The sequence below is a fragment of the Myiozetetes cayanensis genome, unplaced genomic scaffold, assembly GCF_022539395.1.
Source record: "Myiozetetes cayanensis isolate MyiCay16 unplaced genomic scaffold, myiCay2020 scf208, whole genome shotgun sequence".
Lineage (NCBI taxonomy): Eukaryota > Metazoa > Chordata > Aves > Passeriformes > Tyrannidae > Myiozetetes > Myiozetetes cayanensis.
The window spans coordinates 24968-47686 of record NW_026087421.1 but is presented as its reverse complement, the minus strand read 5'-3'; the positions used below and the strand labels follow the sequence as shown (position 1 = coordinate 47686).

Genomic DNA, 22719 nt, shown 5'->3' with positions numbered 1-22719 from the left:
CTGCCTTCTCCTTCGGGGACTGTTTTGTCTCCTGGATGTCCCTGTAAAACCACAGCATGATATTTCCAAACTGCCCCTTTCCGCTCAGCTGAGGTCTCAGGAAACCTCCCATCCTGCAATTGCTCTGAGTGTGGGGGTGCCCCGTGAACCACAGAAGGGGGAGAATCAGCTGTGCTATTTACAGTCCCCTCACCTTGTCAGGGAGGGTTTTTGTGAGCTCCTTCTGTTCTCTGAAAGATGGTGCAATAATGTTCATTTTGAGCCTCCCATTTCCCAACAGGAGCTGGCTGGGCCACCCCGTCAGGGGGTGGGGTTCCTGTCAGAACAGGCTTGATGGCCTTAAAGGGTCCCCTTCAAATCAGAGACTGCTGAGGGACAATTTTTCCTGCTTCCCAAAAAGCAGTGTTCTCCAGAAATAAGCCCTTTTCCAAGTGAGAATATAGTTTTTGGGCATCTTTGACACTGCATGAATAAAACTCCACAGGCCTGGTAGGGACAAGTAGGTTTGTGCCCTAGTGTGGATGTGCTGGTGCCTGATCATGTTGGAGGTCCAGCTGAAACCTCATAACAGTGCAGGCCTCATAGAGTCCAAACACCTCATAAAAGAGCTCTCATCATGAAAGCTCTGTCTTCATAACACCCTTACATGTCATAATGGTGCTCTCCTCATAAAGCCCATCCAGCTCACATTGGGGAGGCCTCAGAAGGTCTCTGTGCTCATAGAACCCATCCACCCCACAATGATGCAGCCTCATAAAGGCACTGTCCTCATAACCCGCACAAACCTCATAACAGTGCAGGCCTCAAAAGGCCCCTGTCGTCATAAGGTCCATAAATCTCCTCATGGGGCTGTCATCATAAAGGAGATGTTCTCATAAATGCCATAAACCTCATAAAGGCTCTGTCCTCATAAAGCCTGTGCACCTCAGAAGGGCAAACATCATAAAGGCTCTGCCCTCATAAACACCATAAATGTCATAAAAGCACTGTCCTCATACACCCCACACACCTCATGACAGAGCTCTCATCATAAAAGATCTCTGTGCATAAAACCCATGCAGGTCACAATGGTGCTGTCCTCAGAAAGCCCAAATACCTCATAAGAGGCTCTCCTCATAAAGGCCATGTCCTCATAAACCCCATAAACGTTGCTGCCTAAAAGGCTGTAGAGTAAAAAGACTCCAGGCCAAACTAGGTAGGAAGTCAGAGAAGAAGCAGAGGTTTTCGTGACTTTTCAGCCTCCAGGAATACAAACCCACACCCATCCCTTCCAACGCAGGGGTTACAGTTTTTATAATGATTTCCACCCAATGCCCGTCCCGTCCCGTCCCCGCCCCGGTTCTGCCCCGCTCTGCCCCAGGAACGCCCGTGGGGAATTGAGTCTGGGGGAGTTTGGAGCTTTGAGCCGCTGCAACTACAACTCCCGGCGTGCCCCGCGCGGAAAAGGGGGCGGGGCTTCTACCCGCGGTGCGCGCGCACAGCCCCGCGGTGGCTGCGGGGAAAGCGATGGCGGCGACAGTGGAATCTGCTCCGCACTGTGAGCCTGGCAGGGGCTGCGGCGGGGCTGGGGATGCGCTCCGGGGCTGCGGGGAGCGCGGCTGTGGGCGGGAAGGCTGGAGGGCTCGGCAGAGTGGAGAGGAGGGGCTCGGAGGTTCCCGAGGAGGTTTCGAGGTCCGTGAGGGGCTCTCGGGGTGTCGCGGAGGGGATTTGGTGTCCTGAGGGCGCTCAGAGGGGAGGGTGAAGGTGCCTGAAGGGGTTTAGGGGGTCCCTGAAAGGGCTGGGGCCATGGAACCCCCTCAGGAGAGAGGTTTAAACGCCATGGCTGCACTGCGCAGGCGCCGGCGGAGTCCCCATGAGCAAACTACAACTCCCATTAGGACCACGCGGCGCCGCCATTGCTGCTCGTGCCGCAGCGCCCCCTGCCGTCTGGGTGGACCGACCGCAGGGAAAGCGGGTCTCGATGCCTCCCCCGAACCCCAGAGACCCCCAAAACTCAGCACACAGAGACCCCACAGGGAGGGGATCCCGGGGGTCCCCTAAAACCTATCAGTGGGGTTCAGGAGGTCTCTCAGCCCTCAGGGGAGGAGTCCTGGCAGTGCCACCCAAAGTCTTGTGAGGGAGATGAACCACATGTGGGTAAAGGGATCCCAGTGCCCCCAGTATAGCCCAGTGACCTCCCAGTAGCTCTCAGTATGGCCCAGTAACCCCCCAGTGACCACCCAATGTTTCCCAGTGACCTTCCTCTACCCCTCAGTATGGCCCAATGATCCTCCAGTGAGCACCCAGTAACCCCCAGTATGGCCCAGTAACCTCCCAGTGTCCCCCCATGTGTCCTGGTAATCCCCCAGTAATCACCCAGTCCCTCCCAGTGCCCTCCCAGCATCCCTCAATAACCCCCAGTCCCTCCCAGTGCCCCCTGGTTCCCCCCAGTGTGTCCCAGTATCCCCCAGTAATCACCCAGTGTCCCCAAAAGCCCCTCAAGTGTCCCCAACGTGTCCCCAGATGCCCTTGACCTTTTTGTGAGTGTGGGGGGACGGGGCCGTTTTGGGGGTCAGAGGGTCCAGGGGGGCCTTCTGGGGGGAGATGGAGGGTTGGGGACATCAGGGATGGGTTTTGGGGACAGTGGGGAGGGGTTTGGGGACAGTGGAACAGGTGGTGTCAAGGGGGGAACTGGGGCTTTGGGAAGGCCCTGGGGACATTGGGGACACCAGAGCGGTCTCGGGGTGTCAAATGAGAAACTGGGGACAGCAGGAGGGTCTTGGGGATACCAGGGGGGTCTCAGGAATCACCTGCTCATGGTGCTGCCCCTCCTGTCCCCCCCAGACCCCAGTAAGGCCCCCCAAATGTCCCCTAACCCCCATTTTTCATTTAATCACCTCCCCCTCAGATCCCTTTTACCCCCTAATTCCCCCAAGACCTCTTTTAACTCCCCCAAATGCACCCAGAGGCCCCCAAAACACCCCAAATCCCAATCAAACCCCCAACAAAGAGGGATCACCCAGCACCCTGGGACAGGAACACAGTGGACTGTACTGGGAGAGCCCTCATCCCCAAAGCCCCTCCCCTGGGCATCCGGGCCACGGTCTGGGAACCACGGCGGGGTTGGATCAAGGGGTGCACTTGATGATCTGGGAGGTCTTTTCCAAGCCGGCTGGTTCTGGGATTCTCTGGGTGCCATTGCCAGGGCAGCACATGCTGGAGGCTCTGTCCACAGGGGATAGATGTGTCTGTGCAGACAGAGAGACAAGGTCAGTCTGCAAAGATGTGGGGTTAGAAAAGCAGGAGAAGTTGTGGGGTGGTTGTGGAAGGAGAAAGAAGCCCCCAGGCCAGTGCAAGCAGGCCCCCCTGGGCTTGCACATCATCTGCCTTCCCTGCAAGGTTCCTGTCCTGGAGAGCAGGCCCTGAGGTGGCCCTGAGCAATGGCCCGGAGGTGAGCCCAGAGCTGGCCCTGAGGTGGCCCTGAGAAGAAGTGGAAGGCAGAGGTGGTGCTGAGGCAGGAGAGCCCCGTGCTGGGGAAGAGGCTGAGCTGGGAGTGCCCAGCAGCGAGAAGGTGCTGTGTCCATGCCCTGTGTGCCAGGTGAGCTGGGGCTTTGCTGCAGAGCTGGGGGCGCTGATTGGAGCGGCTGCAGCTGCTGAGCTGGTGGCACCCAGGAACACAAAGTGTGCCCGGCCACGGAGCCTGCAGGGAGGAGCAGGGACAGGGTCAGGGCCACTGTCAGCCTGGGGCTGGCTGGGGAGACACAGCAGTTTTGGGGTCCCCCTGGGAGCTGCCGAGGGTGGAGGGCGGAGCGGGCGATGCCGGAGCTGGGGGACCCCCGGCAGGCTGGAGGGGGGAGCATGGAGAGGGAGGAGCCCCGGGACCCCCAGGAGCCTGAAACGGGGAGAGCGGAGAAGGGGAAGCCTGGAGAGTGGGGACCCCTGGGATCCCTGGGACAACAAGATGGAGAACCTGGAGAGGGGGAATGTCTGGGAAGCACCACCCCGAAGGGGAGAGTCAGAGGAGAAGGGACCCTTGGGACCCCCAACACTCCCAGCATCCCTAAGTGGGACCCCCAACATCCCAGACAGGGGAGAACCTCTGAACCCCATAGGAGAGAGACCAGAGAGGGGGAACTTGTGGGGGAGATTTTTTTGGCCTAATCTTCAGATTTTAGAGTATATTTCAGCTGAATCTCAACTTTTTGCAGTTTGTGGGGCAGGGGTTTTCTTGCTCTTTCTGAGGGGGTTTTGCCTGAATCTTTATAGTTTGTGTTTTTGTGGGCTGAATCTTGGTGATTTGGAGGTCTCCCAGAACCCTGAAGTTGGGAGATGGGGGAGCCTTGGCTTCCTGGGAGCTCCAGCAGCCTGGACAGGGCAGGAACCCTGTAGAGGGGAGACCCCAAATACACACGGGACTCCCAGCAGCCCGGACAGGGGGGACCTCCAGAATCCCAAAGTGGAGAGACCAGAGAGGAGGAGCTCCTGATTGGGTTTTTTGGGGCTAAATAGTGATGTTTAGGAGGTTTTTATGGTCCCAGGATGGCAGGTGAGTTCTAGAGATGGACTTGGGCAGGAGGAACCCCCAAGCCAACGCACTCAGCCCTTTTTCCCCCCCAGCAGGATTTGTCCTTCCCAAAGCTTGGGCGGATGGAGGAGGAGGCTTCCAGGAAGATGCCACGGGCCCTCCAGGCAGGTGAGGAGGAAGTCAGTGCCCCTTTGGCCCTGTCTTTGGGTTTCGGGGCTGGATCTGGAGGATGTCCTTGGCCTTCCCTCTGGGCCAGAGAGAAATCCCCTGCCTGTCCTTCTTCCTTCCTGCCTCAGGCCCCGAGCTGAGGACGGAGAGCATGGAGGACAAATCCCCCCAGCAGAGCCTGGTGGGAGAGGCCGTTTTGAAGGGCTCCCCGGCGCAGGAAGGCAGCGGGGAGGAAAAGGCCCGGAGATGCAAAGCCAGCCCAGGGAGCTCTGAGGAGGAAAGACCCGTCCTGTGCCAGGAAGGCGGCCAGAGCTTGAGCCAGAGCTCCGAGCTGGTGGTCCCTGAGCAACCTCCCAGCAGGGAGAAACCCTTCAGGTGCTTGGAATGTGGGAAGAGCTTCAGCCAGAGCTGGAACCTCCTCACCCACCAGCACATCCACACTGGGGAACGGCCCTACACGTGTAGGGAATGTGGGAAGAGCTTCAGGGACAGCTCCTACCTCCGTTCCCACCAGCTCATCCACACTGGGGAATGGCCCTACAAGTGCTTGGAATGTGGGAAGAGGTTTCAGACCAGCTCAACTCTCCTCCTGCATGAGCGGATACACACAGATGAGAGGCCCTTCCGCTGCACCGACTGCGGGAAGGGCTTCAACCGAAAATTCACCCTCGTCACCCACCGGCGCATCCACACCGGGGAGAGGCCCTACAAGTGTGGGGAGTGTGGGAAGAGCTTCACCTGCAGCTCTGCCTTGACCAGACACCAACGGACCCACGAGTAAGGGAAGTCCTACGAATGCCCCAACTGCGGGATGAGCTTTGGCCGCTGCTCCCACCCTGAATGACCCCCTGATTGTGAGGCAACCTCTGGAGTCCAGTGACTGTCAGTCCATCCATTTCTAGCAGAAAGGGTCAGTCCCCTTTGCCAGGGGCAGGTTGTGCCAACAGAACCCTCCTTGGGGGGGTATTTGGAGATTCCTGCCTTGGCTGGGGACTCCCCAAGGTCAGTGCTGGAGGTTGAGAGCAGAGATCTCCCCACGAGCATTGGTCTGGGGGAGTTCCATCCCTCTCTAATGAATAATTCTTGCTTTGGTGCCAGCTTGAGTAGAATTGCTTCAACAGTTGCTTTAGTGTAGAGCACTGTCCTATCTTATGCTGTACTACTGGTAGTTTTGGTGTTTCTATTGTGCAGTAAATAATTCTGATGAAGATCTTTTGTCTGATCATTTGTAACCCCAAATAATTCATTTCTATCAATAGATGTGATTTGCCATCATTAAAACCTGGGAAACAAAAGTGGTTCAGTCCCACCTCTGTAATTCCTCTAAACTGAACATTGGCATAACCCAAGGCTGAGGTTGGATCCAGTAGCCCCCAGCACCCCACAGGAAGTTGGGAGCTCAGGGGGGCCACCTCCCTTTTCTAAATCCTCCTGTTCCCAAAGACTCCTCATGGGACTGTCGGACCTGCGAGACCACCCCCACTTTTCCACTCTTCTCCCTGTTACTCTCACTTTTCCAGGGTCCCCTTCTACAATCTGCTTAAATATTGCAGAAAGAACTTCAGGTTCAAATATTCCGTTGAGCAAAATTAAAACTCACCCAAGTTATGTGTTGATACCAAAAACTGATTTTTATTAATTGCTGAGAGATGCAAAGAGAACGAGGAAAAAATAAGAAAAGGTTGGAAAATGCTAAGATTATTTCTAGATGCAGAGAAAAGATACCACTGAAAACTTCCTTTACCCACCGAGCCTGATGGTGTGTGGCAGAGGAGAAGCAGTTTCTGCCTTTTTTTCTCTGTCTCTGCAGCTTTTGGATGTTGTCTCTGTAGCTGCAGGGGGTCTGACAGCTTTAGTTCTCTGCAATGCAGCATGTGTGGTTTCACCGCTCACGCCCCTGTCCCAGGCAGTTGATACCTTGGAGTTCTGATGTTTTGATTTTTTTTATTTTTGTAGACCTTAGAAGTAGTTATGTAGTAAATGTAGATTTTAGAGTAGCAGCATATTATCCCTTTACCCTTAACACACCAGCTCAAACCCCTGTTACCCATTCCCATATCAATTCCCTAAATTCCACAGCCTGTTTAGTCTCTTTTTCAAGGTAGAATTGTAGAAGAACACCCTAACCCTACGGAACAAGATATAACCGTAGACCCAACAACCTTCAGGCCTAGAATTCTGGAAGGCCTCCAAGGACATTACGTGCTCTGAGGAAGATGAAGATGAAGAAGAGGGGGTCCCAAAACGCCCCCAGACCCAATTTCCAAGAGGCGTGGCGGGGGCAGAACCTGGGTGGTAGCTGGACGGGATTGGGTGAAAATCATTATAAAAACTGTGGACATCTGTATTTCAGGAGTGCGCGATGAGGGTATTCCAGAAAGCCTGGGGGCTCATTAAAACTTTTGTATCCTTATCTCCTACCTAATTTGGCTTGGAGTCTTTTTTTCCCCACAGCCATTTAGGCAACATCTTTAAGCACAACTAATGGCCTTGGGAAACATCAGAAGGGGATTTGCAGGCAGCTCTCTGAGTTTTCCATCCTCAGACCCTCCCAGCTCCTCTGCAGTGTGTTTATTTATTTATTAATTTGTTTAATTACTGTTTGGTGGCAGTCCCACATACCTGCTCCATGAATTTCAAACCCTTGCAGCTGGATTATAAATGTTTGTTAACAACATTAGTGATGGTTCAGTGCCTTCAGTTGGGATGCAATTAAAATATATTTTATCATATGTATTTCCTTGTTCTGTCTGTAAGGATCAGGATGTCTGAGCTTTTCTAGCATATAAGTACTTTGCTTTTTTGCAAGATGAAAGTTAAAAAGCCTGTTTGGTTTTTTTTTTGTTGTGTGTGTGTATTTTTTTGGGTTTGTTTTTTCGTTTGTTTTTGGGTTCTTTGTATGTGTTTTTTTGGGTTTTTTTTTTGTTTCTTTGTTTGATTTTTTTTTTTTTTTAAGAAAATCTGGAAATTCTAATTTTTGCTTTTCTGAAGGAGGAATTCAACTTTCTGTCTGAGTAGAAATTTGCAACAGTGGAGGGTATTTTCTCTTAGATTTGTTTTTGCAGCCTGTGCTGGAATGATATACTCTTTTAAACTACCTTGTGCCTGAGCTTTAGATGTTTATTAGGGCCAAACAGACAACTCCAGGTTGAAAGAAGCCTTTAAAGTACAACAGGGTGAGATTGATCAATTCAGGTTTTGGCTTGGAAGCAACTGAATTTATGAAAAAGGGTGAAAACTAACTGGAAAACTCTTGTCTGCAGAGTGTTAGCATGAAAGGTATGGCTCAGAAATTCAGAGTTAGAACGGAACAAGAAGCCCCCAGTTCATTTTATTTAAGAGAGATATCAGCACTTAATTCTCATTCTTCTTGGGGAATTCTACTCCATGTAAATGATTTAAAAAAATTCCTCAAAAGATCTACTTAATGATTTTTAAAAATGCCTTTTTTTTTTTTCTTAATACTAAGGCTTATGCAGACTAAGACATAAAGTTAGTGATTTGCAAAAGTGCAGTGAGCCCTCAGGACAACCCACAATAAAATTCCGGTGTTCTGATATTGAATAAAATTCTGGTGTTCTGTTCCTTGTACTGAGATTGGATAGGTTGCACCATAATTGTACCAGTAACTGAACTAACAGAAATTTGGATTTTTGTCTTAATTTCTTTATTTCCCATTTATTACTGCATTTAATGACTTGGACTTAGTGTTCATAGCTAGTTCTTGGGAAAAATGGTTTTCAGCATACAAACTCCACCCTTTTTGGTGTCCCAGTGTGATCTGTGAGAGACTTATCTTTAATTAACCTAGTAGGGCCATTCCTAGGGCTGTGGGAACAGCCATAAAGTTGTACCACATTCCCCTTCCCTGCCCCCTTTAGTTTTTTGAAGTTAAATATTAATGTCTGCACTGCTGAAGGTTGAAGGCCTTTAACATACTCACAAGGAGTAAGAAAGATGAGTCAAAGGTGATTCACTTCATTATCTGCTTCTTCTTTGACACGTGGTGTTTCCCACCTCACCGGCTGCACGGTCACATTTTTGGCAATCTAGCAGTGAGTGCAGCAGGCAGTTTCTCCTTTCCCTGAAGTGAAAATACAGCTGTGGTCCCCCAGGATGGCAGCAGGCAGGTTTGCACTGGCCCCCAAGCCGTGTCTTAAAATGACATCTTTCAGTCCCACGGACAAATCAAATTCGCTTGCAGATCAGAACACTCAGAACTCCAGAAAAGCCAAATTGCCTTCCAGGTTAAAAATATGGATTGAAGTGAGAACCTGTTTAATGACAATTAATAGTAACTGAGGAACAAGAAGATGATTACTGAAAGATACTTGTAAAAATACATGTAATATAAAAGTAAATATAAGTACTATATATTAAAAATCCATCACATAACTTGCCAAGAAAGAGAAATTACATCTGTTTTTTCAGAATCATTTCACGTAACAAACACACAGCAGAACACAAATTCAGTGAAATGTCAGTGTAGAAAACAGCATTACCCAACTGCTACATTTTGTATTTTATGTGGTGGACAGATTTCTCTGCCTGGAAACACCTCTTCTATAATTTTGCCTCCTCTGCATGTACCATTCAGGTGACACATCTGTAATAGAAGGGTTAACTTTGTTTATAAAATCTTATGTGTATGAGGGAATAAGGAACTTTTGTTATAATTCAACAAGATAAGTTTCATGGACATCCTGTTAATCAAGCAAGTGTCAGTAAAAATAATTGCAGACACCTTGCTAAACAAACAAGTATCAGTATCAATAAAATTTACAACTGATAAGAACTGCACCTTTCATCTCTGACAAATGCCAGATGACCACTTAACAACGAGCCACGAACTCAAGCCTCAATACAACCGCATTCAAAACTCGGGACTTGGAAATGTATAAAAAGGAACATTTACTACATTTTTGGTGTGCCTCGGCGGGGTACTTGCCCTCCAGGCCACCCAGCGCTGTTTTGCTTTATTATCGCTTGCTTAATAAATTTATCAATGTTTAATTGTAATTGAGTTGTCTAAATTCTTATACTAACTTATAACAATTTTGGTGCATTGGCCGGGAATCCAATTTGCTTTGGTGTGGACTCCTGCAGAACAGGGAGGCGCCCTATCTCCGGATAGCCCTGCTCTGAAGGCTGTTCTCACCAAACCCTGGATCAATGAACCTAGTAAAATTTCGATAATAAAGCAAAAAAATCTGCAGACCCCTTAAATTTTGTACACGAAGACCAAACGAAGACCCCAGGGAGGGGTAAGTATAGAGTTTTCTTTTTTGGTGAGCCGTTTGGTTGGGGAGGTGATCCTAAGGTGTGCCTGTGTGAGAGGTCTCGGTACGAGACCAAGTGAGTGTGGACTCTCTAGTACTGCATTTCTCATGGCCCGCGAGGGAACAAGTCACGATCGAGACAACGCGAGTGTGTGTACGTTTCAAGGCACCTTAGAAGATGGGACAGAAGAAAAAGCAAGCCTTCTGATCCCATGGGGAAGGGAAAACAGAATAAGTTACCCGATATTTCCCACAAAGCCCATTAAGATTAAGGATAAAACATTAGAGTAATTCCCCTAGGAAGAAAAGTAAATCTAAGAAAAAGATGATACATTATTATATCGAAATTTGGAGAGAGAAGCCACTCTCTAATCCCCATATTATATGGCCCGTATTTGGGTCTTCTGAGGATTGGGTGTCAACAAACCCAAAAAAAAACCCAAATGAAAATCCCTTATGGCCCCCCCTCTATGCCCCTCATTACTCCCCCCCTTTCCTCAAACCCTCTTGAATCTCCTTCAGTCGCTGTTCCCGCAGCACCGTTGAATTTCCCCATTACCCCCCCTTCCTCAAACCCCTCTTCAAATTCCTTCAGTTGTTGTTTCCACAGCACTGCTGAGTCCCCCATTACACATCCCCCCGTCTGCAGATCTCACTGCCTTGTCAGATCAGAGGTGTGAAAATCCCGAAAGCACTAAAACTTGTAGGAGATGGACAACCCTGAGAGAAGTCAGAACTTTATTATTAGAAAACCTCTTGGGAACAACAAAACAGTTAAACCAAATTTTAAAACCTAATATATATACCTGGGAGAAAATGCAATCCAACGCCCCTCCCAGTGGGAACTGTAACTCAGCCCTAAATTGGCAACACGTAACTAATTATTATACTTCATTAATCTGGGGACTTTAAGTAACTAGCCCCCATGAACAAAATATAAAAGCATTAAAAAATCAACAAAAAAGATGAAACACCTAAAGCATGGTTAAAAAGACTGAAGAAAAATTTACAACAATATTTAGGCATTAATCCTAACACCCCAACTAGTCAAATATTACTAATAATCCACTTTATAAATCATGCCTAAAATAATATTTAAAAAAAAAAAAAAAAAGGCAAAACAGAGGCCTCAAAAAGCTTACTGAAAGAAGCCCAAAAAGTATACATGAACAGGCCTCAGCAAACTGGCCCAAAAGTCCAAATAATAAAATAGTTTTTTATTGTAAGGAAAAAAAAAAAAGTTAAAGTAAATGAAACAAAAAAGAAAAAAATTTACCAAGTTTCCCATAAAACAAGTTTAAATCTAAGAACAAAAATCGTGCCAAAATTGACACCACAGTGTCGAGAACTGAGAAAAGAAAAGGGAGGGGGGAGAGAGAGAACTGAAGAAACGGAGTCTGCTGTGATGAAAGGAAAAGTCTGCCGCTTTAGTTTTGATGGCTTCGGAAGAGGGAAGTTACTTTTGTAATCTTTAAAAGGAAAAGATAAGAACAGTGTTGGAATCGATAGAGAAAGAAAGAAAGAATTGCATGTAGAAGATTGAGAAGAAAAAGTCAGAGAGAAGAGGAGAATAGTGCTTCCCCGCTCCAGACGAGCTAGGGAAAGAGGATGGGATTTCAAATTGATTGATTAGTTAATACTTTTATTAAAAATCTGAATTGAAATTAGAAACTCTGATATAATAAGTCTGTGATTATATTTCCCAGTGTGACATAAGAAAATGTTATATAATTTTGCTGTTAAAAACTTCATTTTTAAAGGAGATGCAGTGGAACCATTGTTGATATCATGGGCTATTGTGATCATAGTTCTTATAAATGTATTAAATGGTGAAATGATGTTGCTTTCATTGCATGTATCTGTGCCTTTGAATATTCTCACAGACCTAGAGTGGTACCAATTATTTGTTATCTTGAAATATGTACACGGAAATAATTTTTGTGTGTATTCTGTACTGAAGGCCATACTTTTAACAAGAACTTCAGTATTAATATCGCCTTTGCTTCTTCTCCCTTTCACCTGGGGAGAGGACTTTGTGTACATCATGTATGTGGACTGAGTGCCCATTGATTGCATCAAGCCTAATCTACCCTAGTTTCACTGGGAGAATATTTCTTCTTCTCACTAGCCCTGTAGAATAACTTCCACACTGTTTATTGCCGGTCTGTTTATATTGCCCTGTATGGGACGTAAACACATCTTAAAGAACTGACTGAAATGGCCTGAAATTAAGTTTAATGAGAAGACAGAACAGACTGCACTGATTGGGGTCCTCCCTTCAACTTCCCTCAAGCCCTGTGCTATCCAAAACTGCTCTTCCCCTGCATCCCAGAATGTGTCCTACACTCCAAGGCAACAATCCTCCCAGTTCAAATGGTGATCTGCTCTCAGTGCCTTAGGGCTTTCAAACCTGGACAAAAGGGCTGATGGTTCTGCCAGGGCAGCCCTGGAAGGAGCTGGGACATGGTGTCCCTTTCTCAGGAGCCCGTAATTTGTGTTGTCCCTTGCCACTGTTCCTCTGTGCTCTCTCTGTTTGGAGATGGATTCCTGGTGAGCTGATGGCTCTGCAGGTGATGGAGCAGCCAGGGTAGAGCATGAACTGCCCTGTCACTCCTCCTACCACTGTTAGTGTCCTGTCTGGGTGTGCAGATGAGCTTCTTATCACTTAACCTGACTCAAATTGACAAGAGCATAAATCTCCCGAGGCCTCCACGTTTGGAGGTTACAAACATATGCCCTGGTATTGTTTAACATGGGAGAGCAGATCCTTGGAATTTATGTCCAGAAATGCATCATGATTAGGGGAAGAGCTCTGCTCTTGTCTTGGCAATGGATTTGTTCAGTGCCAATATCACAGCCTTATTCCTAAAGCTGTAGATGAATGAATTTAAGAATGGGGACAGCACTGTGTTCAGCAAAGCTACAATTCTGTTGGTCTTCAAGGAAGCATCTGTTGAAGGACACGTGTAGAGAGCAATGCAGCTCCCATATGCAATGGATAAGGTGATGAGATGGGAAGAACAGGAAGTAAAAGCTTTTTTCTTCCTTCCAGAGGCTGCTGGAGGCTGCAGAATACAGAAAAGGATGCAGATGTAAAATGCCAGATTTAAAGCTAAGGAACCCAGCACGACACATGATATGAAAGCAGTGTCTATTTTCCAAAGCAGGCTGTTGTCAGAGCAGGACAGTTGGAATAAGGGGGAGTTGTCACAAAGAAAATGGGGGATCCTGCTGGAGCCACAGAAGGACAGCTGAGACAGGAAGAGCGGGTGGTAGCTCTGGAGGGTGAAGCCGATGACCCAGGCAGCAACAACCAGGCAGAGGCAGAGCTGAGGCTGCATGGTGGCAGCGTAGTGCAGGGGTTGGCAGATGGCAATGCAGCGGTCAAAGGACACGACAATGAGCAGGACACACTCTGTGCCACCCAGGGCAAAATAGAAATAGGATTGGGCAAAGCAGCTGCTCAGGGAGATGGTTTTCTGAGCAGAACTCAGGATGGCAAACAATTTGATGCTTGTGGAGGATGTAAAGCAGATTTCCAGGAAGGCCAGGTTGCTAATGAAAAAGTACATGGGGGTTTGCAGGTGGTGATCCCCATGCACGAGGAAAATGATGGTTACATTCCCTGTCACTGTTGTCAGGTACATGAACAGAAGGATCAGAGAGAGAAACAGCTGCAGCCTTTGATCAAGCTCTGGGAAACCCTCTAGGATGAACTCAGTAACTGCTGTTTCATTTGTTGCTCCCATGCTGAATTTCAGTTCCTCCTGCAGAGATAGGAACGTGGCAAAACCCAGGGTGATAATTTCACAGTCTGGACAAAATGTTCTATCCTTCCCTGTCTGTTCCTTTCTTTTCCTGCAGTCTTCCTGTATAGCACAGAGATCGTCCTTCTAGCAATTCTCACCCCCTGGTTTTTATGTTTCACATTTGACCTGGAGTCCTCAGGGATTTTGTTGTCTTGTTTCTACTTTTTCTTTCACCAGAGCAGAGGATTCTAAAGAGGCTGTTGGCCATTTCACCCCATTCCTGGGAAATTCCAAGCTCACTCACATCTATTGCAAACATCTGTCACACCTATGTGCCAAAAACCTCTCTTCTACTGCACAAATGCCAATCCATGAAATCACATCCACTCTGTATGTTTAAAGCTCTTGTTTCTACTTTTCAGTGTTTGCCTTTTGCACTGGGAATCCCCGAGAATCTGTTGGTTTCAAGATAATCAATATCAAGTATTTTGCAATCCCCTGCTTTCTGCCACAGCTTCTTGCTCTCTGGTTCTTCAGGAAAAGAGAGGGGAGGGCAGAATAGGACCAAGTATGACTTGCCTTTTTAGTCCTCTAAATAATGAGCAGCATTTGTTATGGATCCACACAGGGTGTCACAGAGTCCCACCTCACACCCGTCTGCACAAAAAGGCACTTGTTTCCATACAGTTGCTCGTTGTTTTTGCTCTCAAAGGTTCCAACCAAAAGGCAGAGCAAGAGAACAGTGCCAGGAAGAGATTTGTAAGCTTTCTTTTGCCTGCCAATTTTAGACTGGGAGAACCCAGCCTGCAGAGCCTTCTCTTGTCTCCACTGACTATAGAGGGAGCCTGGAGAAAACAAGTTCCCAGAAGCACCTGCAGGGGAGTGGATGAAACTCACTGTTCGAGTCTCAAATCTCTGATTAATTAAAAGTTGTTATGCTTTTAAATCAAAATTCCCAGTTCACAGAAAGAAGCAGGAGAAAAAAAATGTGCATTAAAGATGGGCCTTTTTCCTTTCATCTTTCAATTTTATTTTTAGGCAGAGAGGAGCAGAGCCCGTGACTCCAAAAATAGAGTGATTGGAAATGCCGTGGGGAGAAGAAGTTCTGAGATCAACTGGCATCCAGCCTTCCACCCATCCCCAGCACGTCAAGCAGACCACGGCACTAAGTACCATGTCCAGTCTTTCCTTAAACACCTCCAGGGACGGTGACTCCACCGCCTCCCTGGGCAGCCCATGTCAATACCTAATCCCTGTTTCTGTCCAAAAATTCCTGCTCCTGCCCCTGACAAACATCCCCTGACAGGCAGGTCCTCATGTCCTCTTGTCCTATCACCTGTTGGCGCACAGAAGAGGCTGAGCCCCACCTGGCTCCACCCTCCTGTCAGGAAGTTGTGGACAGTGAGCAAGTCAGACTTGAGCCTTCTTTTCTCTAGGTTGAAGAACCCCAGCTCCCTCAGCTGCTCCTCACAGGACATGCACTTAGCCAGCTCCATTGCCCTGCTCTCAGCCCACCCCTACCCCTCAATGTTCTTTCTAAATTGAGGGGCCCGGAACTGGACACAGCACTCCAGTTGTGGCCTCAGCAGTGCCCAGTCCAGCAGAAGAATCCCTGCCTTGCTCCTGCTGGCCCCACTATTTCTGATCCAGGCCAGGATGCCCTTGGCCTTCTTGCCCACCTGAGCATCAGCTGGCTCAGGCACCCTCTGGGTCAGGTTCAGCCTCGTTGACCAGCACCCCCAGGGCCTTTCCCACCCTTTGCAGCTACTCTGCCCCCAGCCTGGAGCTGCAGGGGGTTATTGTGGCCAGAGGCACCAAAGGCACCAAAGGCACTCTTGAACCTCATGCCCACGGTCTCGGCCCAGAGATCCAGCCTGTCCAGGTCTCTCTGCACAGCCTTCCTACCCTCCAGCACATCGACACTGCAACCCAGCTTGGGGCCATCTGCCCATTTGCTCAAAGAAGACTTGATCCCATCATGCAGATCGCCAAGAAAAATATGAAACAGGACTGGACTTGTTGCTGAACAAGTTCCATTTCTTGTCAAAGGAGCCCACGCAGCAGTGGGGAGAAACTGTTGGCAGGAGAGTGAATTGGTGACATAGATAATGGATGATGAAAAAGTTCTGGGCCATGCCCATTGGTTAGAAAAACAAATTAAATAGTTTAAGGCCTGGCAGAATTCAGAGATCTGGGAGAGAAATCTGGTTTTGAGACCTGGACACCAAGAATGCAGAAGTTTTAAACCACAAAGTCACTTAGAGAAACCAGATATGAAGACAAAACTAACACAGACAATTACTGAGACTCTGCCAATCTAGGGGAAAGATAAGAAAATGACAAAAACGGTGGACTAAGTATCATGTAAAGTGAGAAATCCATGACCAATAGAAGAGAGAATAAGAATAATGCAGAGAACTAAACAAGTTGTCAGTCAATGGACACAAATTCCTTTGTTTGCTAAAATGTATAAAGAGTTCAAAGTTTTGAGAACTGATGCCCATGTGTTAGAGAGCAATCCCCATGTCCCCTCAGCACTGAATAAAGTAAGGTCAACTCTCCACCCTAACCACCTGATTAGAGAGTTTATTCCCCAGTTTTCAGTGACAGTCTCTGGGGACCCAGATGAGACAAAGCAACACCAGCACGGCAGACCAGAGGAATTGCTGGCCCTGCAGTGGGTACCAAAGGAGTTTCGGGGAGATCTTCCAATTCCCTGGTCTGGAGAGTCCACCATGCCTTCTTTTCTGGGAAAAAGAACAGGACATCAATTTAGGGTACTGGTTTTTAAGGTATTTTGCCTGTACATAAGGTACACCAATGAGAAGGATGCGGTGTGAGGCTGAGAGGTTTCTGTCATGGTTTGCAGGCTTGGGTAAGATTGGGAGATATTTATGGGATGCCCATAAAATCTCAGCTTCAGGAAAGGTTGGGAAAGGCTGGGAAAGGTGTTCACAGGGTGGTTTTACCTGGCGGGTTAAACATGGGAACGTTGTATCTTCACAATTCCCAAGAGAAGAGATCCCAAAAAGCTGCCCTGCAGGTTGTATTTTAAGGAACAGGTAAAGGTGGGGTTGGGGGGTGGAGGAACGCCCTGATGCCAGAGCAACTGGTTGAATATTGTAATTCTTGGTGGCCAATGGATAAGCTGAACGACCTCAAAATATGGCCCCTTAAAGGGAACTGTCTTGGCGGTTCCCAGCCCATGGCGCCCCTAGCCCCATCCCACCGGCCTGACCCCTCTCTCTCACCTCTCCCCAGCATCTCCAGACTCTTTTACCCAGGCAGCATCCAAGGCCAGTCCAATTCAGCAGCAAAGCCAGAGCTCAGCAGGGCACCTCCCAAGAGAAGAGGAAAATGCTTCATTGCTGAGCCCTGCCATAACCTGCCACTGCCCACAAGGCCAGAAGAACAGCACCTGACCCTGTCACTTGGGCTCCTGGACCTGTGACTCTGCTCTCCTGGGAATGCAGATGGGCACTGCAAAGAAATCACAGAGGCAAAGGCACATCCTGACAGATCCCCTCAGAGTGCAACATTCTCACCAAAGGTCCCCTCTCAGGAGGTTCCTTTTCACTGACCTCTTACTGCAAGGACTTCCTTCCCATTGCACCTGCTCCGTCCCTGGACTCTGTCCTTGCGTTGCCTTGCCCATCTCCTGGGTGCGAGGCAAGGGCCTTGTGACATCACAGCCTTTGTGGAACAGTGTGGGGGTTGAAAACTGTCAGCGCTCCGTCCCCGTGCACAGAGCCTGCGCAGAACTTTGCTGGCAGGGACAGCAGAGACTGTGCAGAGGGGTCAGCTTGTCCCGCAGCAGCACGATGGGTTTCATTTTGGTGAATCTAAGCACATCCTTTGCCATATGCTTTTTTGCCCAGTGGTGCACAACCTGACAAGTGTCAGAATAATCAGAAGGAGGTCCTTGCAGTAAGAGGTAAACAAAAACGAACCCGAGAGGAGAACTTGGTCAGAATGTTGCACTCGGAGGGGATCCGTCTGTATTTGCTTTTGCCTCTGTGATTTCTTTGCAGTGCCCATCCGTATTGCCAGAGGAGCAGAGCCACGGGTCGAGGAGCCGAGCGACAAGCTCAGGTGCTCTTCTGCTGGCCTTGTGGGCAAAGGGAGGAACGTCAGGCCTGGGCATTTAAGCATTGCCCTCTTCTCTTTTGAGGTGCCAGCCCGGTAACCTTTGGCAAGAAATGAGCATCCCAGGTGAGTCGGGGAGGTATCGAGGAGGAGCAGGGGTCCAGGGAAGGGTCAGAAATGCCACTGAAAGCTTTTGTTCCCTGTTCCAGGTGTGCCATGCAGTGGGAGCTGCAAGCAGCACCCCTTGCTGGAGGCAGTGACACAAGGAGGTGGGTGCACTTAGGAGACGGTGACTATGGGAATGGTTGGGGCTTAGCCTATGTGCTACTAAAGTCATGCACTGATTTTGGTTTCCATCCAGGGAGCTGACAAAGAGAAGAACCCAGGGACTGCAGGAAGCCCTGAGGCAGCTTTTGGAAGGTGGATTGACAGTCTCGTCTCTCTGCAAGATAAGTGAAGGGCTCTGAGGCAGAGAGGGGATGAGAGCTGGGTACAGGCTTGGGAATTGCCATGAGGGCTTTTGAAATCAGCGTAGGGAACGGAATGTTTAAGATGAAGTCCCCTAGGAGAGGGAAGCAGAGAGGCTGAGTATTACAGGCAGCACTAGGGTGTGCAGGGCAGAGCATAGCATATCCCCCATGTAACATTTTTGTGAGTCTGTCTTTGCAGTTCTTACAGGCTTCTTGTCAGAGGTCATTGTCAGAGCCTCTTTTTGTTCTTTCTTTCGAGGTGGGATGCAAGCGTTTGTTTGGGCTTTTGGCACCGGAGGGCAGACGAGCAAGGTCAGCATTTTCCATCCAGCCTGTATCCAAAGTTTTCTCTGGCCTTTCTTGTCACTGGTCATTCTGTGAGTGTGTTTCTGTTCTTTTTTTTGAGGTGGGATGCAGTCAGTTGTTGGGGCTATTGACAACGGAGGGCAGATGAGCGAGGTGAGCATTTTCCTTCAAGCCATAATCCAGGGTTATCTCTGGCTGCCAAATGTAGCACTTGTTTTAATATAATAAATAAACAGTCCTAGGGACCAGACACTGACACTAATGTGCTGTGTTACAAGTGTTGTGTTTTATTGGAAGAGACAAGGTCTTATATAGTAGTTTCAAATGCTGACACGTCACAACACGTGACCACATCAACCAATCCTATACAAGCATTCAGCTGCAGATGAGTAATAGAGTACTTAAAAACTACAACTCCTAGGATACTTTACTAGCACCCATCCTGTAACCAGACCCTCCATCTGGCCCTTCTTGACAGTGGTAATTCTTTGAGCACCTTCTTTTCTCATTCTTTCAAGGTCGGATGCAGGCGGTGGTTGGGGCTATTGACACCGGAGGGCAGATGAGCAAGGTGAGCATTTTCCTGCCAGCCTGATTCCAAGGTTATCTCCATCCCTTCTTGTCAGTGGTCATTGTGTGAGCATCTATTTATTCTTTCTTTCGAGGTGGGATGCAAGCGTTTGTTTGGGCTATCGGCACCGGAGGGCAGACGAGCAAGGTCAGCATTTTCCATCCAGCCTGTATCCAAAGTTTTCTCTGGCCCTTCTTGTCAGTGCTCATTCTGTAAGCATCCTTTTGTTCTTTCTTTCAGGATGGGATGCAGGTGGTTGTTGGGGCTAACAGCACTGGAGTACAGACAAAAAAGGTCAGCATTTTCCTGCCAGTAAGAATCAGAAGGTACTTCTAACGTGTTGAAATTTTGGTGAATGTAAGCACATCCTTTGCCATTTGCTTGTTTTCTGATGGTGCACAACCTGGCAAGCATGAGCAGAATGGGAAGGAGGTCCTTGCAGTAAGAGGTGAGCGTAAAGGAACCGAAGATGGGAACTTTGGTCAGAATGTCGCACTCGGAGGGGATCCGTCTAGATTTGCTTTTGCCTCTGTGATTTCTTTGCAGTGCCCATCCGTATTGCCAGAGGAGCAGAGCCACGGGTCGAGGAGCCGAGCGACAAGCTCAGGTGCTCTTCTGCTGGCCTTGTGGGCAATGGCAGGGACTTCAGGGCTGGGCATTTAAGCATTGCCCTCTTCTCTTTTGAGGTGCCAGCCCGGTAACCTTTGGCAAGAAATGAGCGTCCCAGGTGAGTCGGGGAGGTATCGAGGAGGAGCAGGGGTCCAGGGAAGGGTCAGAAATGCCACTGAAAGCTTTTGTTCCCTGTTCCAGGTGTGCCATGCAGTGGGAGCTGCAAGCTGCACCCCTTGCTGGAGGCAGTGACACGAGGAGTTGGGTGCACTTAGGAGACGGTGAGTGTGGGAATGGTTGGCGCTTGGCCGACGTGCTGCTAAAGTCATGCACTGATTTTGGTTTCCTTTCTTGGAGCTGACAAAGAGAAGAACCCAGGGACTGCCGGAAGCCCTGAGGCAGCTGAAGGGACATGCTTTTGGAAGGTGGATGAACAGGCTCATCTCTCTGCAAGATAAGTGGGGGCTCTGAGAGGTTGAGAGCCGGGTACAGGCTTGGGACTTGCCGGGAGGGCTTTTGAAATGAGCGTAGGGAACGGGATGTTTAAGATGAAGTTTCTTACGAGAAGGAAGCGGAGAGGCTGAGTTTTATGGGCAGCACTAGGGTGTGCAGGGCAGAGCGTAGCATATCCCCCATGTAAGATTCTTGTGGGTCTGTCTTTGCAGTTCTTCCAGGTACTTCTTATCAGAGGTCATTGTGTGAGCCTCTTTTCGTTCTTTCTTTCGAGGTGGGATGCAAGCATTGGTTGGGGCTATCAGCACCAGAGGGCAGACGAGCAAGGTGAGTGTTTTCCTTCCAGCCATGATCCAAGGTTATCTCTGCCCTTCTTGTCAGTGGTCATTCTGTGAGTGTGTTTTTGCTCTTTTGTTTCGAGGTGGGATGCAAGCACTGGTTTGGGCTATCGGCACGGGAGTGTAGACGAGCAAGGTCAGCATTTTCTTGCCAGCCAGGATCCAAGGTTTTCTCTGGCCCTTTTTGACACTGGTCATTCTGTGAGCATGTTTTTGTTCTTTTTTTGAGGGGGATGCAGGCGGTTGGTAGGCCTACCGGCACCAGAGGGCAGAGGAGCAAGGTCAGCATTTTCCTGCTACTCATATTCCAAGGTTATATCTGGCTGCCAAATGTAACAGTTGTAATAATATAATAAATAAACAGTCCTACAGACCAGACACTGACACTAATGTGGGATGGAACAAATGACAGCTTTATTGGAAGACACAAGGGCTTATATAGAAGTTTCAAATGCTGACAGGTCACCACACATGTGACCTTATCAGCCAATCCTACACAAGCATTCAGCTGCACATGTGGAATAGAGTACTTAAAAACTACAACTGCCAGGATGCTTTGCTGGCAACCATCCTGAAACCAGACCCCACATGTGACCCTTCTTGACAGTGGTCATGTTTTGAGAATCTTTTTGCTCTTTCTCTTGAGGTCGGATGCACCCGGCTGTTGGGGCTATTGACATCGGAGTGCAGACGAGCAAGGTGAGCATTTTCCTGGCAGTAAGAATCAGGTGGTACTTGTGGCGCCTTGTAATTTTGGTGAATCTAAGCACATCCTTTGTCATTTGCTTTTTTTCCGGTGGTGCACAAGCTGACAAGCGTCAGCAGAATAGGAAGGAGGTCTTTGCAGTAAGAGGTGAGCATAAAGGAACCTGAGAGGGAAAGTTGGTCAGAATGTTTTACTCGGAGGGGATCCATCTCTATTTGCTTTTGCCTGTGTGATTTCTTTGCAGTGGCCATCCGTATTGCTAGAGGAGCAGAGCCACGGGTCGAAGAGCGGAGCGACAAGGTCAAGTGCTTTGGTGCTGGTCTGGTGGGGAATGGCAGGGTAGTTCAGGGCAAGGCATTTAAGCGTTGCCTTCTTCTTTTTGAGGTGCTTGCCCGTACTCTTTGGAAAGACATGAGCGTCCCAGGTGAGTCAGGGAGGTATCGAGCAGGAGCAGGGGTCCAGGGAAGGGTCAGAAATGCAACTGAAAGCTTTTGTTCCCTGTTGCAGGTGTGCCATGCAGTGGGAGCTGCAAGCTGCACCTCTTGCTGGAGGCAGTGACAGGAGGACTTGGGGGCACTTAGGAGACTGTGAGTGAGGGAATGGTTGGCGTTTGGCCGATGTGCTGCTAAAGTCATGCACTGATTTTGCTTTCCTTCCTGGAGCTGACAAAGAGAAGAACCCAGGGACTACAGGAAGCCCTGAGGCAGCCGAAGGTCAATGCTTTTGAAAGGTGGATTGACAGGCTCGTCTCTGCAAGATAAGTGAAGGGCTCTGAGGCAGAGAGAGGGTGAGAGCCAGGTAATAATAATGGCCGGTCTTCGCGAGCGAAGATCCGGGGAAGGTCTTTACACCTTCCAGCCTGCGCATTGGATTTTTTTAGGTGAGACACAGTGTGCGCGGAACTGAGCCCACCCTTTAATCCTAAGGCTCATCTGCCGGGGCCAAGCGAGCTTGGACGGTGGCAGCGAGGTCCTTAGGACGTAGGTGGGTTGCCTTTAAGGGCTAACGAGCCCCACCTGCCCGGGAGTGGCCCTGACCGGGAATCGAACCCAGGTCTCCGCGGTGATAGCGCGGTGCCTTTACCACTAGACCACCAGGGGCTCCGAGAGCCAGGTAGAGGCTTGGGAATTGCCGGAAGGGCTTTTGAAATGAGCGTAGGGAACGGGATGTTCAAGGTGAAGTTTCTTTCAAGAGGGAAGCGGAGAGGCTGAGGTTTACGGGCAGCACTAGGGTGTGCAGGGCAGAGCGTAGCCTATCCCCCATGGAAAATTCTTGTGGGTCTGTCTTTGCAGTTCTTCCAGGCACTTCTTGTCAGAGGTCATTGTGTGAACCTCTTTTTGTTCTTTCTTTCGAGGTTGGATGCAAGTACTGGTTTGGGCTACTGGCACCGGAGCGCAGACGAACAAGGTCAGCATTTTCCAGCCAGCCTGTATCCAAAGTTTTCTCTGGCCCTTCTTCTCAGTGGTCATTTTGTGAGCGT

At 49.0% G+C, this 22719-nt stretch overlaps 2 protein-coding genes across 2 annotated transcripts; one reads left to right on the top strand and one right to left on the bottom strand.

The window, feature by feature from the left end:
- Positions 1-1501: 1501 nt before the first annotated feature.
- LOC126641375 (gastrula zinc finger protein XlCGF49.1-like) lies at positions 1502-5880 on the top strand. The gene is made up of 3 exons (XM_050317954.1): positions 1502-1537; positions 4597-4672; positions 4801-5880. The coding sequence occupies exons 2-3, from the start codon at positions 4627-4629 to the stop codon at positions 5451-5453; spliced, it is 699 nt and encodes a 232-aa protein (XP_050173911.1). The 5' UTR covers positions 1502-1537; positions 4597-4626; the 3' UTR covers positions 5454-5880.
- A 6777-nt stretch (positions 5881-12657) lies between these two features.
- On the bottom strand, positions 12658-13755 carry LOC126641374 (olfactory receptor 6C3-like). Its single transcript, XM_050317952.1, has one exon. It carries the CDS (start codon positions 13698-13700, stop codon positions 12750-12752), a length of 951 nt encoding a protein of 316 aa, XP_050173909.1. The 5' UTR covers positions 13701-13755; the 3' UTR covers positions 12658-12749.
- Between the last annotated feature and the right edge of the window lie 8964 nt (positions 13756-22719).